The 17,613-nt window shown below is 39.5% G+C and overlaps 1 protein-coding gene across 1 annotated transcript in view; it reads left to right on the top strand.

The window, feature by feature from the left end:
• Positions 1 to 17,613, top strand: part of SND1 (staphylococcal nuclease and tudor domain containing 1) — a 427,097-nt gene that overhangs the window by 31,300 nt on the left and 378,184 nt on the right. Inside the window, exons 3-9 of the mRNA XM_090287466.1 lie at positions 682 to 802; positions 6,620 to 6,698; positions 8,902 to 9,062; positions 9,814 to 9,905; positions 10,543 to 10,701; positions 11,984 to 12,090; positions 13,863 to 13,953. Coding sequence (XP_090143592.1) covers positions 682 to 802; positions 6,620 to 6,698; positions 8,902 to 9,062; positions 9,814 to 9,905; positions 10,543 to 10,701; positions 11,984 to 12,090; positions 13,863 to 13,953 — 810 coding nt within the window. The remainder of the gene's footprint in view (positions 1 to 681; positions 803 to 6,619; positions 6,699 to 8,901; positions 9,063 to 9,813; positions 9,906 to 10,542; positions 10,702 to 11,983; positions 12,091 to 13,862; positions 13,954 to 17,613) is intronic.

Below are 17,613 nucleotides of genomic sequence, written 5' to 3' on the forward strand. Positions count from 1 at the left end.
GGTATAGCTTCAGACTAGAACAATAGAGGAAAAGAAGACATTTTGGGGAGAATAGTTCTTGCCATTCTCAACTCTGTTGGCTGTTCCTAAAAAAGGTGGAGGAAATGGCCATATGCAAGGCTCTTACTTGAGTAGGGCACTCATTCTAGTAGTACTAGAACCTTATCCCTACTTCCACAGTGCAGTGAACTGGTTTCAGGCTAGTTTAATAGTCAGTGAAAGTGATTCTAAGCTGGAGAGAGACAAATGGAAGTCATAGTTGTTATTTATGACTTCCCTTTAGCTTTGTGAATTTCTGGAGCCTGGACTTCCTACCCAGGAGTGGGTTGATAAATACAAAGCATTTAGAGTAGGATCTCACACATGGTTAAGTGCTATAAAATTAATGGCAATTATTCACTAAGTAAGCTATAGCTCTGAATAGACAGTGATGGGGGGAAACGTACTACTGCCAGCCTCTGGAAAACTGTGAGGCCTGCTTTTAGGGCCTGTGCTAGTTAAACCAATTGCTAGACCCTCTTTTTATGAGCTCCCTAAGTGTGATCTGTGTCGTGTGCATTTCATTTTTATATTCTCTTCAGGGCCAAGCACAGGGCTAGGATATTGAAGAAATGAACTTGAATGTTGAATATGGTGGGGAACTAGGCAATTCTCATGTGACACATTTGTTTTGTCTCTTAGCCCTGGGCGTTTCCTGCTCGAGAGTTCCTTCGGAAGAAGCTGATTGGGAAGGAAGTCTGTTTCACAATAGAAAACAAGTCTCAGCAGAGACGGGAGTATGGCATGATCTACCTTGGAAAAGGTGAGTATCAAGGAGAAAGGGACTCATTTCTCCCCTCGTAGAGTCTAAAGTTTCTCCAGTCAGTTTTCATCTGGTGGAAGGCCATTGAGTGCTGGTGGAGGTAGCCCTAGGAGAGCTGGCCATTGATGTAGCTGGAAGTGTGAGTTCATCGCACATACATGCAGAAGAGTTACCAGATATTCTGGCTTCTTGTTTAGTCCTGGGCCTGCTTTCCTGGCTTGGTTTAGGTGTATGTTGTACAGTGTAGCATTTTTTCCTCTATTTAGGCCTCAGCCCATGGAACTTAATGGCTCTGTGCATCTAGGTCATAGTGCTAATTGAATTCCTATAGATTTCCGATTGCATCTTCTATTTCTTTTATTTATCTTATGGTTTTTCTTCTGCTCATGGGAACTCTCTTTAGGAAAGGAAGATTTGTTTCGGGTTTGTGGGGTTTTTTTGTAAGCCACATATTTTGCAATTGAATGGGAAGAACTCAGGCTTTGGAGTTGTGTACATGTGGGATAGAATTCTGGCTCTCCTCTCATAGACCCTCACTTAATTTAACCCTTAACTTTTCTAAGCCGTAGTTACTTCATTTGTAAATTATTGAGCGAGTTTAAAGAGACAGTGTATGTAAAGCACCTAGCTCTGACACAGAGTATGTGCTCAATAAATACATTTGTATATGTGCACACTTAACGCCGATGGTTTACCTGGGCCAGATGGCTTATGGGATATTAGGTGTTCTGGTCTTTTGAGCTAGGTAGAGGGAGAGAAAGATTATGGAATAGAGTTTGAACAAAAATGGAACATTGAAAGACTTGGTAAAATGTTCTCTGTAAAGCATAAAATAGTTATGTTCATCTAGAATTATTTTAGTAGCAAATATTTTTAAGTGTCCTGTGATTTTTTGATAAAATAAGGTTCCAGCTGAGCTGCTTTAGATAATCTATTTGACTTGGGTAGTCAGTACTAGAAGTAAGAAAACAGGGTAGAATGACGCTAACATCATCCTTTTTAAAAAAAGTGTTTATTGATTTTGAGAGAGAAAGAGGGAGAGGGAGAGAGAAAGAAACATCAATTTTGTTGTTTCACTTATCTGTGCATTCATTGGTTGATTCTTTTATGTGCCCTGACTAGGGATTAGCCCTGAAACCTTGGCATATCAGCTGAACAACCTGGGCAGGGCTCATCCTCTTAAGATTCTGATTTTAATTGTAGCGGTTTTAGATAAGTGAGACGGGCATGTTCTTGGAGGCGTCTTGTCGAATTTACCAAGTAGAGAAACACCACTATTTTCAGCCTCCCAGATGAATTATCTGTTTCTTGATTGGATGGGAAGTTATAGTAATATGTGTAATCTTTTCAAAAAGAGAAATAGATAAATTTGCCTTTTACACAGAATTCAAGTAATATAGTTGGAAATAAAACACTTAAGTATTGTTGGATGGTTACTGGTTAGAAAGAATGTAATACAAATAGATGTCCACTGTCTTCCAAATGCATTGTTCGAGGATTTCATTACTTAAAATAATTCCAATTCAATAACAACTGATCAGTCTTTTGTTACCCTGAAAGAGACCTCACTATGGGCACAGATATATCTATAAAGAGCCAGTGTCTAAGAGTTCTTTTAAATAACCCTGGTCTTCAACTAAAATGGTCAAATTGTTTATGTTAAGAGAATCTGACACTTATAACAATCTTTAATGTTGTTTTTAAAATGTTTTATTTTTTAAATTGACCCAAATTATAAACTGAGTATAATTGAGCAGTTAATGCACTAATGTTAGACTAAAACCTGGCACATAGGATTTTGTCAGTAAATATGTACTGAAAGCATGATTGTTACCTATATCTTTGAATTTTAATGGCTTAAATGGCTTAAAGTTTAATATTTTAATTTATACTTTAACCAACTCTCAATGTCATAGTAATGAAAGGAAACAGTGGCTTAGATAATTAATTAGTATTCATATCTTTATCCTAATTTGTGGCTACTCTTTATGATGGGGGAGAATGGCAGAATTTGAGAAATTGTGGTTAACCTAGAACTTATTTTTCTTTTAAAGTGTATTTTATTGATTATGTTGTTACAGTAGTCCTAATTTTTTCACCTTTGCTACCCTCTGTCCAGTACCCCTCTTCCCTCCAGCAATCCCACCCCCCTTAGTTCATGTCCGTGGGTTGTGCATATAAGTTCTTTGGCTTCACCCTTTCCTATATTATTCTTAACTTCCCCTGTCTATTTTGCACCAACCAGTTGTGCTTCTTAATCCCTGCACCATTTCCCCATTTCTCTCCCTTCCCTCTCCCAGCTGATAACCCTTCAAATGATCCCTATACTTATGATTCTATCCCTATTCTGGTTTGCTTTGTTGGATTTTGTTTTTATTTTTTAGATTCAGTGGTTGATAGCTGTGAGTTTGTTGTCATTTTAATGTTCATAATTTTGATCTTCATTTTCTTAAGTAAATCCCTTAGACATTTCAGATAATAATGGCTTGGTGATGATGAACTCCTTTAGCTTTACCTTGTCTGGGAAGCACTTCATCTCCCCTTCCATTCTAAATGATAGCTTTGCTGGATAGAGTATTCTTGGTTGTAGGCCCTTGCTTTTCATCACGTTGAATACTGCTTGCCAGTCCCTTCTTGACTGCAAAGTTTCTTTTGAGAAGTCAGCCGACAGTCTTATAGACACCCCTTCGTAGGTAACTCTCTGTTTTTCTCTTGCTACTTTTAAGATTCTCTCTTTATCTTGAAACTTTGACATTTTAATTATGATGTGTCTTGGTGTGGTCCTCCTTGAGTCTAGCTTGTTTGGGACTCTGTGCTTCCTGGACTTGCATGTCTATTTCCTTCACCAAATTTGGGAAGTTTTCCTTCATTATTTTTTCTCTTAAGCTTTCAATTTCTTGCTCTTCCTCTTCTCCTTCTGGTACCCCTATGATTTGGATGTTGGTATGTTTAAAGTTGTCCCAGAGGTTCCTAAGCCTCTCATTTTTTGAATTCTTGTTTTCTCAGTCTGTACTGGGTAACTTTTTTCTTCCTTATGTTCCAAATCATTGATTTGAACCTTGATTTCTTTCCCTTCACCATTGGTTCTGTGTGGATTTTTCTTCACTTCATTTAGCATAGCCTTCACTTCTTCCTTTATGCGTCTGCCATTCTTGAGCATATCTGTCAAGCCTGGGACCATCTTTATCACCAGTGTTTTGAACTCTACATCTGTTAAGTTGGCTATATTCTTGTCTGTTAGGCTGGCTATCTCCTCGTCACTTAGTTCTCCCACTGGAACTTTGATCCATTCCATCTTTTGGGCCATACTTCTCTGTCCCCTCATCTTGACAGGCCCCTGTGTTTGTTTGCCTCTGTGTCTTAGAAAGAGCTGTTGCACCTGTTACGTTGTAAGGGGTGGAGCCTGAGGGATTTGTAAGTACAGGGCGACCCGACCCGTTTCACCATATTGTGGCACTGTGTTGGAAGGAGGGGTCTTAGGGAACAATGCTGCTTGCTCAGCACTTGCCCCTTTTCCAGGAACTTCTCACACTTCCGTATGGGACTGGCGCCCCTCTAGTTGTTACCCTGGCCATCTTTCCCATGGTGGCTGGGTCTGCAGATGTTCTAGGACCGTGGGGGCCCTTTAAACAAGCGGACCGTTGAGAGAAACCAGCAGTTTCTTCCTCCGCCCCAACCCCTACTGGTTTGCACAGTCAAAAGCAATGAGGCTTTATTTTCCCCGGCACTGGAACCATGAGCTGTGTGGTCTGGTCTGGTGCTGGGAACACTCCCCAGGTGTCCCTGCCTTCTTTTTAAAATGTGTGATTGCACTTTCCACCGGCCCGCCACTTCCACCATTGCTGCTGCTGCCACCGCCGCCACCACTGCTGCCACCACCACAGCACGTCCTGTCCACCCCGGCTCCACCTCTCCTACCTGTCTAGATGAGTATTTCTTCTTTATATCTTTGTTTGTTGGACTTTCATATAGGTCAATTTTCTGGAACTTCTGGTTGTCTCTAATTTTGAGGTAGTTGTATTCCTTCTTAGTTGTGGAGGGAGACGCAGTGTGTCTGTCAAAACCTCCATTTTGGCCAGAAGTCCCTTGAACTTATTTTTAAAAAGAGGCTGTTTAGTCTTGTGACTTTTAGAGAAAGTGTAATCAGCCACTTGCTCATAGTGTCATCCCCAGTTGTGACTTGATCACATTCATAACTTGATCAGTAATGAGCAAGAAAATCAGACGCATGCCCTACAGATTCCCTGTTTTCAGTATTCTGTCTCCCACATTTTGTTGCTTCCTTTGCGAGTCTGACCCAGAGAAATGTATTTTTCTTTCTTTGAAGGAGCAATCAGAACTCAGTTTTTAGAAGTTGGCCTGCTGACCACCATTATCAGAGTTCTCTGTGCTAAGAGAGTATCTGTTGGGTATGCTGTTGATTGGTTGTTGTTGGGGCCAGTCATCTTGTTTGTCCCTCAGCTTCATTCTTTTCACCCCCTGACGCCTTGGCCCCTTACTGCTCAACTCTTCCCTTACTTGTTGGATCCCTCCTTTTGACTTTTCATTCTTAGTATTCCTATTGTTTTGAAAGAACCAGTGTAATATTTAGTAATGTTAGGTAGCTGTGTGTGTCTGGCCTCAGTACTAACTTGAGTGGAAAGGTTCTTGTGATCCATGCACAGCCTCAGAACCTGATCATCCTTTGTATAAATATCATTCATCTGAACTTTTCTTGGTAAGAAGAGAGGCTTGCAATTTACCTGTGCAGAAACTGGGGCATGCTAATGGCAAGACATTTAAATTGGGTTTGGGGATGGTGTGTATACTTGTGCTTGCTTGCAGAAGTCATTGTTTAGTGTACCGCATAGAAATCTTACAGAACTTTATTCTGTGCTACCATTACCTATCAGCTAGACTTTTGTTTCAGTTTATCTAGGAACTTGTTTCTGTCATATTAAACATTTTTTATGTGGCAATTCCCTCGTAGATATCTTCCTTTATTGTTTTGGTTGACAAGCAGAGATTTAAGAAAATACACAGAGCCTAAAAGCTTTTTCAATAGCATGGAAATGCAATTACTGTTTCAAGTGCCCAGGTAAAACCTAATCAGGTTGGGTTTTATGTTTAACTTTATTTTTCTTGACTGCTCTGAAGGCTGCTATGTTGTGTGAGAGATTAGAAATCTAGACACTGTCCCCTGCATCTCTTTAAGAGCAAGAGAAAGTCTTTCTTAAGGCGTTGGAGCAAAGAATAGGACATCCTGAGAGGACCTGGACTTCCTGGTATAAAATGTAATAAACAATCCTAAACAAATCTGTCTGATTGTTATGTATAATAGGTTCTTAATTCTTAACATGCTTGCTGTTTTAGATGTTATTGTTTAATTCTCACAAGAACCTATCTTCTCATTTTAGAGATGAATAAGTTAATGCTAAGAGACCTCGTCTAAGATATTAAATGGCAAATGTTTATTCAGCTCCAGGCCTCCCTCCTTGGGTCAGTGTTCTTTATACCCCTAGGCTGCTGCATGTGTCTTGCTTTCTTGACAATCCCCAGCATTCTTGAGATTGTATTTGGCCTGGGAGATACACCAGAAAATTACAAGCAGAGTTCTGAGAAGATTTATAGACCTTCGGGGTCTTAGACCCTAGACATTTTGGGAGAAAAGGTTTTCTGAAAAACCCAACACTGTGTCGTTGCCTTGTGCAGTCTCTGGCAACATCATTCTCCTTGAAGAGCTCAGGGTGAAAGTGGGCTCCATTTGGTCTCTAGTGCCATTGGAGGCAGATTTGAATCTTGTGTTTAATTCACTCTTTCTTTTTTTTTCCTCCTCAGATACCAATGGGGAAAACATTGCAGAGTCCCTGGTTGCAGAGGGCTTGGCCACCCGGAGAGAAGGCATGAGAGCTAATAAGTAAGTCTTCATTACTCATGTGATCTTCTGACTTCCTTCTCCACCATGAGAGCTGGGATTGCTCAAGGGAGGTTGGGTGGTCAGCTCTGCATCGGCTTTCTTTGCTGCATTTTCATTACTGTCTCCCGATGTTAAGTGGGTGACCTATGGTGCTCACTGGCTTTTAGGGCATTCCTGTTCAGGTGTGGATTATTCTGAGTCAGCAGGTCACTCACCATTCTTTAGTGGCCTTTGATGTGTGTAACCCCTTTAAAAAACCAGGCTCGAGACAGGCAGCTATTTCTTCATGTCGTGAGAGTCACCAGGCTTTGTTTTATACCATAGATACTCAGTTCCATAGTATTTTTCCATTCCTTCTAAAAGATTCATTGAATACTTAACTATGTGCCAGGCTGTATTCTAGACATTGAGAATAGAGCCATGAATAAACATACTTAGCTTCCGCTAACATTTTAATGGGGAGACAGGCGCTGAACCAAGAAATAGGTATATAATATCATGTGCCAGGAGTAAGTACAATGAAAAGTAAAGTGGAAAGAATAAATACATTCAAAGCAAAATGTACTGTTTAGAATCTAGTTAAACTGATAAAGGCTTAATTGTTCTGTTTTAAAGTCAGGGAGAATTTCTCTCCAAAGCCTTTGAAGTCTGTTTTGGATTATGGATCTATAGATACTTAATAAGTGAAAATGTATTTGTTTAGCTGATGGCAGTGTGAACTTACTAGAAATGAGTGTTAAGTATATAGGCTTTATAGTACATGTAATCATATTCAAGTTTACCAGTGTTGGCTTTCAGTAGGATGGATTGCAGCTGACTTTAATTAATACCTTAGTCTCTGAAAAGTGATAGGCTACATGAGTAATTTGGAGGCTAAAGATGCTGTTTAAATCATGTCCAGGCTTTGGATAAATATTAGCATGGCCTGTACTAATGATGGGGATCAGCAAAGACAAAAATGCACTTTCTACATTCTTCCTGCCTTTTTAGTTTTGGGGCCCACTCATAAACTTCTGTGGAACTTGCTGACCTGATAGAGTGATTTGCTAGGAATTTGTTGCATTAAGACATTTGTCTTAGGTGGTGTTTTGGAGAGCATGCTGAAGTTTTATCTTAAGGACAATTATTGGCGTGATTATTGTTGCACTGTTTTTTAGGAATCCAATTTGCATCCAGAATGAAGACTTTTTAAAACGCCCTTAGTAGTATTTTACCATCTCAACAAAGATGCATCTCCTGGTGTACCAGTCTTTTTTTTCTCCAAAGTAGTCTTGACTTAAAACCTTCTTTTCTCAGTTTCTATGTTTGCTTCTGTGTCTTAAGCTACATTTTTTCATTGAATTCTGGCTGTAATTTTGGATCCCTGAGAATGTGGTTGTCTATTTTGGGGAGTGGGGAGGGGATAAAGGTACTGAAGACTTCTGGTTTGAGAAATTATAGGGCAGGGGTCCCTGCTTAGATATCTCTACTGATCAAGGTGGGAGAGTTAGCCATTGATGGAACCGGGCACTGAGATTGTACAAAGGCCGTGCAGTTTACTTCTTTTGCTCAGATACGTGTTTGAGAAAGAACAGAGCCATTTCTGGTTTTGTTTGTGTTTATTTGCTGACTTTCTGGCTGCTTTTATATGTAGTGTGGTCTCCCACCTGATGAAGGAGGAGTCTTCCATTTTCAAAGTGCTTTTGCTTAGCTGGCCTTATGAATCTGTAAGTAGTTTTGGGGTGACATTTTCTGCAACAACAGTATTTGCTCTTCATTCCCCAGTCCTGTTCTGTGGACAGCAGGGAGTAAGAGTGGTTCTTAGTCACTTTTCCTGCACTGTGTCCTGCTGAGCTCTGCCTGGATTTCAGTTCCTGAATCTGCGATAGTTAAATGAAGCTGTACCTCCTAGAGTGGCTTCCCTCTGAGCCACCAACTTGTTTTCTTGTAATCACTGATGGTGGCAGTACTGAGACGTGTGTTCTTTGGATATTCTCATTAAATGCTCTTGGGATTGAATCTGCTGTTGGAGAAAACAAATCTGGAGTCCTGAAGTTGCACTCATGGTGGTTTTTGGTTATAGGCTTGGGTCTAAAGCTATTGATCTGAAATAAATTCTTTGGACCCTTCAAGGGGAGAAGATGCTGAAGAAACCCAGAGTCAAAGAAGAGCCTGATATGTTTGTGAACTCACTAACCACGTGTGTTGATTTTTCACATTCCAGTCCTGAGCAGAATCGGCTTTCGGAGTGTGAGGAACAAGCAAAATCAGCTAAGAAAGGGATGTGGAGTGATGGGAATGGCTCACATACTATCCGGGACCTCAAGTACACCATTGAGAACCCAAGGCACTTTGTGGACTCACACCATCAGAAGCCTGTCAATGGTGAGGCTGGTGGGCAAGGACAGATGCGACTCAGGGTGATTTCTTTCTATTTGCTCTCCAGCTTCTTGGGGTTTATAAAACCTGTTTTACTTATTTAGTATCCAAGGGAAATTGTTAAGGGTAAAACAACACCATGGTGTTTTGGAAGGAAACTTGATCCAGTTCACATGGCTCACATCAGGTATATTTTGCAAAGGTTAGTTCTTTGCTGGTACAGGGTAGTAAATTGCTGGTATTTTTGCACATTGGGTCTCTTTCTGTTTTCTAAAATATGGCTACTTAAATACCATTCTTGTAACTGAGGTAGAAATGTGTATTTTTTATACAACCAAAGGTGTGTGCATGCGTGCGTGCGTGTGTGTGTGTGTATAGTTTTGGCCCTACTTTGAGACCTTGTTAACACTGACTCAGTAAAATAAAATTACTGCCAATCTTGAATTGTTATTAATTATTTTTTGTTGGGTACATGGTACTAAGGTGAGCAATTTACCTCATGGATATCAAAGCTTAGATGTGAGCCATGAGATCCCAGAGGATTCAGAAGACATAGAAGTCACTGCTCTGTGCTCCCCAGGAGCAGTTGTGGAAGAGCCTACTGTGTGAATACTCACGATCTGCCAGTGCTTCAGCATTTCGTGGAGGGAGCCTTTCCTGAGGGTTCGAGGAGGGGAACTGTGTTCAGTTGACCGGGCGTTGTTTATCCCTGAAGTGAATTTTGCTAATGACTTAAGCTGTTTGTTCTGTCGTGCAGCTATCATCGAGCACGTGCGAGATGGCAGTGTGGTCAGGGCCCTTCTCCTCCCAGATTACTACCTGGTTACCGTCATGCTATCAGGGATCAAGGTCAGACCATGCGCTGGGCCACGGGGTGGGTTTAGGGTTTGTTGAAGTGTTCGGTCATAGGTAGATTTTTCTACTTGGGGACTTCAGATTTAATGCTTCTTCCAGAATGGGCCATTAGCATTGGCTAGAAAACTTTGCAGTGGGTTCATTCCAATGAGAGCAAATAAGACTTTTTAAAACTTTTTAAGTACGCAGGGTCTGTTTGGAGTGGGCTGTGTGGAGAGATTGTCAAAATACAGTAATGGGGGATGGGAGGCTGTGAAGTTTTCTGAATTTGGCTTATCTTAATGTAAAAGACACATTTTGATAAAAAAAAAAAAAACAAAAAAAAAAAAACACCAAGGATTTAATGCTAGGTACTGATGAGTTTTTTCTTGCAAGGGGTAATTTTCAATTGTAAGTAAAGTTATTTTCCCCATGATAACTTGAGTTTTATTTGCCTTCCCCCAAAATCTGAGATGATGCTGTTTCCAGTTACTTCTTACCATTATAGTTAAAAATAATGTTAGATGATCTGATCTGAGACTTTCTCAGCGTAGCCTTGTTGGTTTGTGCTTTTGGGATGGTTCAGTGTGCTGTGAGAATGGCGAACACTCATGCTGGGCTGCGTTCCTCACTCACCTTACTCTGGCTGTAGTGCCCAACTTTTCGACGGGAAGCAGATGGCAGTGAAACACCAGAGCCTTTTGCTGCAGAAGCCAAGTTTTTCACCGAGTCTCGACTGCTTCAGAGAGATGTTCAGATCATTCTGGAGAGCTGCCATAACCAGAACATTCTGGGTACCATCCTTCATCCCGTGAGTGTGCCATGCAGACTGGGCTATGTGGGGTTGGGGGTCCATTTGGGGTTTGATGAGCTGTAGTTTGCTTCTTTATTTTTCCCTCTGTTTTTAAGAGAATTAAATATCTTGGCAGGATTATTATTGACTGGTTTTGGGGGCATTTTCAAGGGAGATGTCACTTATCTGATAGAATTGGACAAATCTGTGCCACTTTTAGAAAATTAATCTGAAGTGTTACTGGGTTTACAAGGGGAAGAGGAACTCCTGTCACTCACTTTCCCAAGTGTTGGTCCTAGAGGTTGTGCCTAGGTAAGGTGGGAGGTTGCCACATTAATTAGAATTGGCACTGAAACTTGCAGAAAAGGATTGGGGAATGTGTATGTAGGTCTGGAAGTTACCTATTTGGAACAGTGGCAGGACTATGAGGAACTCTTTCTATGGAAAAATTATTTTGTGTATGCCAGGCTTTATCCAGTTTCCTCCTAACTCTGCTTTTGAGCAGCAAATATGTTCTTTATGTTCTGACTGTTGATGAGTTGTACCTTATTTTATACTTTGGTAGGTGGGTTATTCTTGGACAGGAAATGACCTTGTTTTTTAACACCAGAGTTTAAGTGCACTTTCATTATTATAATCTATATCCAAGACAGAGTAACTGTATTGTAACGACTGTTACTTATTCTTTGGCTAGAGAACTCTTCCATCATGGCAGTTGTGAAGGCTGGGAGGCTTGGTTTGAAATATGCCAAGGTCATGTCTGTTTCTTCTGGAGTGCTAGCTGTCTGCCGGTGCCCTGCCAGATGGCTCTGTTTCATAGCAGAATGTGAATTGTAATTCATTGGGCAAAATGTAGTTTAACTTATTCCCTTACTCAGCTGGTTCTTCAGCTTTCCCCTTATGAAAAGGGGAGTAAGTGCTGATCTTAGGGAAGGAAATAATAAGGTGTAATCTCCACTAAAGATTAACATCCTCCTCTGCCCACAAGAAGAGCTATTGAAATGTCAATTCCGTTCAATGCTACTAACATTTATCCTATTCCTATTAAGTGAGAATCACGGTGCCTGGCGTTGTGAGGACAGGAAACCAAGGTTGTTGAGAGGCGTCACGGAGGAGTATGTACGTCTCAGGGCTGGTTTCTTTATGATTGGAAAACGACTTTACTTTTTTTTTTCTCTCTCTTTTTTTAAGTAAACAGAGTAGATTGTAACTATGTACTTGTGTCAGAAGTCTAGAGAAATAACTTCTCTTGCCATGGAATCTAACCTGTGCCTACCTTTTCACGTGCCTTGTTTTTCAGAATGGCAACATCACAGAGCTCCTCCTGAAGGAAGGTTTCGCACGCTGTGTGGATTGGTCGATTGCAGTGTACACTCGGGGTGCAGAAAAGCTGAGGGCAGCTGAGAGGTAAGGTCTGTCAGGGAAGCCTTCCAGCCAAGGATCTTATTAAGGATCTTTAGGGAAAGAAATCTAGTGACCTCTCACTCATCTACGTCAGTGTCTGTTTTATTTCAGTAAAGGATTAGGGATATTCCAAAAGGGACTAGGATCTCATAGAGAACTTCCAGGTCTTTAGGTTCAGTGGAATTCAATGCTATACAATAGTTAAGGACCTAGATTTTTTCTCAGACATTTTGCTTCACCTGATGTGCTTTTTTAATGTTTCCAGGTCACTGTAACAAAAAACAAACAAAAAAAAACAAGCCTCTCAAATTCTGGGTTTTAGGCATTTGGGATGAAATAAACTTTAGGTTCATTTGAGGAGGATGAAATTGCTTACCAGCTACTTTCAAACAGGCAGGCTGGAACCAGGGATATTATGGAAAGATAGAGCCTATGGACCTAACACAGGACCATTTAATGCTGTTGTGAGGCCTAATACTCTGATCAATTTAAAATTATGTTTCAATTATAAATACTAATGAAACTGTGAGGTGCTGTTGTCATGTTTTTGGCTAGGTGCAGATGTGGAAATAACTTATTTCCAGAAAAAAAGATAGTCGCATTTTAAAGTTTGGTGGCAATTTCAAGTGTCAAGGTCAAGTATTTCTAGGTGGAGGTGAACCTCATTCACTTGGTGGGGTAGATAAAAGAAAATGAAGCAGGTAGCAAGAGTAGATGAATAGAGACAATGGTTTGGGAATCCCAGCCACCACCTCCCAGGATAAATTAAGCAGAGACTAACTGACCACTGATGATAATGTTCCACTCTCAGGCTTGTTGTATGGTTCATTTCAGAGTGAAGGAATTATACTGGTCTTGATAACTTCACATGTTTGCCTTTGAGGCACACAGCTAAGAGAGGACTATAATTTTCTTCCCTTCTCTTAGAGCTTTTCCATTCTTCTACACCTCTAAACAGGAGTACTTGCAACTTCTGATAAAATATTTTAATCTGGGGCATTTGATATGGCATGTCTGACAATGGTTGATGGTCTGATTGAGGAAAACACAATTATTATATAAAAGTTGTATTAGTCTTTATGTTCCACAATTAAATTTGAAGGATACAATACTGTTATCAAGTACAATGTCCCAAATATCTCTGATTATTCAGTGATGTTCTAAATTTTTTTTGTTGTTCAGAAAATTCTGTCAGTCCATTATTCTAAATTATTATTTTGGTTGGTAGTTCTTACTGCATTCTTTAAGTTGCTGCCTCTCTCTGAAGAAAGTGAGTATAATGACAGTAGTATCTACATGTTTTATAACATCTGTTGGAGATTTTATGGATTTTTTTAGAGAGTGCTTATCATTATAAAAGAAATTTTGACCAAGGAATACAAGTCATATTTTGATAGTTTGTGACTACTTGCCTGCTGTTTTACATGCTGTGTTTGCCTTAGTTGCATTGTTAGTAAATCTCTATTGAAGAACTCCAAAGAGCTAATCATTAAGGTGAACTTGAATTGTTTATGCTCAGAAAATTGCATATTTGTATTGAGTCTACCAGCCATGGGTTTATGGTTTAGATATGCATCTTGCATAGTTACAATTGCTATAGACTTTTTCTTGTGGCTGTTGTCACACTTTGTTCGGCTTTGACTGGTGGCCTTTCTCCTGGGTGCCTTGTCGGTGAGGTAGGATAGGATTCTGTATTGTTTGCTCCCATGGTGATGGTGGATTCCCTTTACTGATCTAATTTGTCTGAATTATTTGCATCCTTGCTCTGTTGGCAGGTTTGCCAAGGAGCGCAGGCTGAGAATATGGAGAGACTATGTGGCTCCCACTGCTAACTTGGACCAAAAGGACAAGCAGTTTGTTGCCAAGGTGAGTCATTCTCAGCATCTTAAGATGCATAGAGATTGTTGTCAGGCTACTGTACTGGTAATACAAAAATGTGAACAATCGGTCAAGAGCTGAAGCATTTTTATTTCAAGGCAAATGAGTGATGGGTAGATGTACTTGCACAATTACACGCATGTGTGTGTATTTTAGGGGACTTAGACACCATAAGAACTTAAATTTTTTTTTTGTAAATTTTCATAACTTCATTAGAAGTTCATGGGTTAAAGTTGTAGATATTGCAATTTTGAAATAATACTCATCTTTTAGGGGTTTTTTTTGTCTGCCTGGCAAATGCCATTTCTCTCAGATTCCCTATGTCCAAAAATATATGACCTCAGGTTTCTCTTTTTTTTTGTTTTGGGACTCTTGTGCTTTTGAATTTTTTCTATTGTGATTTTTTCCCTGTTTTTTTTTCCCCTTGAGAGCTCTCCACTGCTGTGTTCTGGAATGGATTTCTTCGATGGGAACTGGAGCTACTAAATAGATGGTTTGGTTCTAGCAGTAGTGCCGTGCTTTTTTTAGTTACAGGGTTTATACCGTGCGGCAGACTTGTTCTCCTCACTTTCCCCAAATGCTGTATTGTTTCCCAACCTACTTTTACTTTTGGCACGAAATGCTGGAATCTTTGTCTTTATGGACTGAAAGTGGTTAAATATCATATTCTCCGAGAGGTGACTGTCCCGTGTCGCCTAACAGTTAAAATGGAAAGCCACTAGGTGGCACTATCAGCCTGAAAAATCCTGGAATGATTTATCTTAGAATGGTACAATTTTAACCAAGTCTCTGAAGAATTGACTGATTTTTTTCACTTTCTTTTTTATGATGCCCAGAGCAATAGGTCACAGAGTGCTCAAGTGGCTTCTCTCCGTCTTCTAGTATGTGGTTTCTAAGCAGTCGTCAGGTTAACCATAATTGTGCCTTTTAGTGGACATCAGTGGGAGTAGTCTCTGGTTGGATACTCTCCTACGCATTTTCCCATTCTGACGCAGACCAGAATGGATCCCTCCTTTCTTTCTGTGTGAGGACTGTGCTAGCTTGGAAACTTGAATGTTGGCTGTTCCACCTAACTGGAACTTGGTTGTGCTTCGTTTCCTGGAGTCTGTTCTGTTTGAAGACTGTTGCTGCACAATGAAAGGATGATCATTCAGTCAACAAGGGAGGCAGGCCTTCCATTGTTGCCATCCACTTTGAGGACCTGTGATATTAGTGATGTAAATGAGGCTTAGGAGGGTCCCATTAACCTGCACTGTCGCTACCAGCTCCTCCTCAGTTGTAGAGAAACCTAGAAGATTTTGAGGGTTTGGGGCCTTTGCTGGTTGGGAACTAAGGCATTCCTGAAGAAATCTAAAATATTAGATGTCTGAGTCAGTAGCATTGCATTATTTTAAATATGAATGTTCTAATGAGAAAAGGGAGAGCTGGCTTTAGAAACATTTCCTCTATTTTAAAAATCCAGGATCTGTTTTTTGTTTGTGGTCTTGTCTGTTTAGTTTTAAAACAGAGTGAGGCTGTTTTCATTACAATTAAGTTTTATTCATTACAATGCCAGGATAGAGGAGATTGCTTCTAATAACTATTGGATTGAGGATTATGAGGAATAATCATTCTTCTGGAATAACTCAAACATAAATTTAGGTCATTTGGATATAGGCCTGCTTAGAGAATGGAGAGAAAAGTATATTTGTAGGTAGATGAATGGTTTTAAAACTTTGATTTTTAAAATTCTTCAGCATTATTTTTATTTTTAAAACAAAGTAAAAAAGAGAAGACACTTATGTTGGTTGAAACTACTATAACAGCTTTTTAAAATATTAATTTTAAAAATATTTTTTAGGTTTATTTTCAGAGAGAGGGTAAGGGAGGGAGAAAGAGAGGGAGAAAAACATCGATGTAAGAGAGAAACATAAATCGGTTGCCTCTCACAAGCCCCCAACTGGTGACCCCGCCGCAACCCATGCATGTACCTGACAGGCAACTGAACCAGCAACCTTTTGATTTGCAGGCTGGTGCTCAGTCCACTGAGCCACACCGGCCAGGGCATACACAGCTTTCTTTTTAACAAAGTGGATTTTACTATCGATCATAGAGGTTGGCAAACTATGGCCCACGGGCCAAGTCTCACTCACCACTTGTTTTTGTATGGTCTACAAGCTAAGAATGGATTTTACACAGGGAAAATAAAAGTTCTGTGGCACATGAAAGTAAGATGAAATCAAATTTCAGTGTCATGAATAAATTGGAATGTGGCCATATCTATTCATTTTACATAATTGTTTACAGCTGTTTTCATGAGTATTTGTGAGAGCTATATGTCCTGCAAAACCTAAGGTGTTTGCTCTGTGCTCCTTTACAGAAAACTTAGTTGACCCTTCACCTATCTATATTCATGCTTCTCAAAGTGCCTTGATACAATGTAAGGAGCTTGAGCCAGCCAGAATGTAAATCAAGGCATTGCTTCTTTCATCAAGCAAAGCTTGCTATAGAAAAATTGTCAGTGATGTATGTAGTTTATTTGTGTTCTGGTACAAACTCCTTATCTCATTGCAGACTGATAGCTACTTTTGAGTAGTAATGATCTATAATCTTTTGCATATAATTTTATATTTGTAAGTTTTTAATATGAATTTAAAGAACTCTGGCCTTTTTAAGAAATGAACTAGTTCATTTTTCCTCTCCCTTGAGGCAGCCATTTTTAACTCTTGACATTCTCTATCTCTGAATAGAATGTTTGTATTGCCCTTTTCACGTTTTTCAGTGTTAGGGTAACCGCTTTTTCACACCATGAAAGATGAGCATTTAGTTTTTCCTCTCACACACACATATTCACATGGGTGTGCATTTAATCTTGCCTAATCCTTCCATTGAGGACTATATCATAATTCTGGTTAAAGTAATATTCCAAATTTAGTGGGCATATGCTAATCACCACCAAGCCATATAGCATATTCTGCTGATTTTTCATTTCTTGTACAATTTTTTGTTTTATCTAGACTTAATAACTTTTAAATTTTATATATTATTTTTTATATACTGTAAAAATCTTCTCTCAAAACAAAGATTCGGTTTAATTTTATCTTTTTCAATAATACTTCCTAGGATCTGTACCAGTCTAGACTAGTTCTTTTTTCCTGTTACAGAGCTGTCTTCATTGGATTTCTTTACCATTATCTTTCTTTGCTTTTATACCTGGGTTTGAACTATGTTTACTGGATCCCATGGCTGCTTCTTTATGATTTAATATTTTATTTTGGTGTCACAGGTTCTCTAGCTTCTTGGGAAAAGAAAGTTGGTAGGTGAAGATTTTGAGATCTTTCACGTCTATTTTATAATTATACTTGATTGATAGTTCAGCTGGGTATAGAATTTTGTTAGAAGTTATTTTCCTTCAGAATTGTGAGGACACTGCTCCACTGTCATTTAACTATTAGAAAGTTTTTGTTTTCTTGTATTTTCAGTGTTTGAAACTGGATTCCCCATTCTTATATGATTTGTTTTTTTCTTTCTGCAAGATTTTAGCAATTTTTTTTATCCTGAAATTGCATAGTGATGCACTTTGTTTCTTCATGTTTGAACATAATACAAAGGTGGACCCCTCAAAACTGCAGTGTGGACAGGTGCGCTCATAAATCACCAGTTATCAAG

Source organism: Furipterus horrens, unplaced genomic scaffold (assembly GCF_987537825.1).
Source record: "Furipterus horrens unplaced genomic scaffold, mFurHor1.1.pri manual_scaffold_9, whole genome shotgun sequence".
Lineage (NCBI taxonomy): Eukaryota > Metazoa > Chordata > Mammalia > Chiroptera > Furipteridae > Furipterus > Furipterus horrens.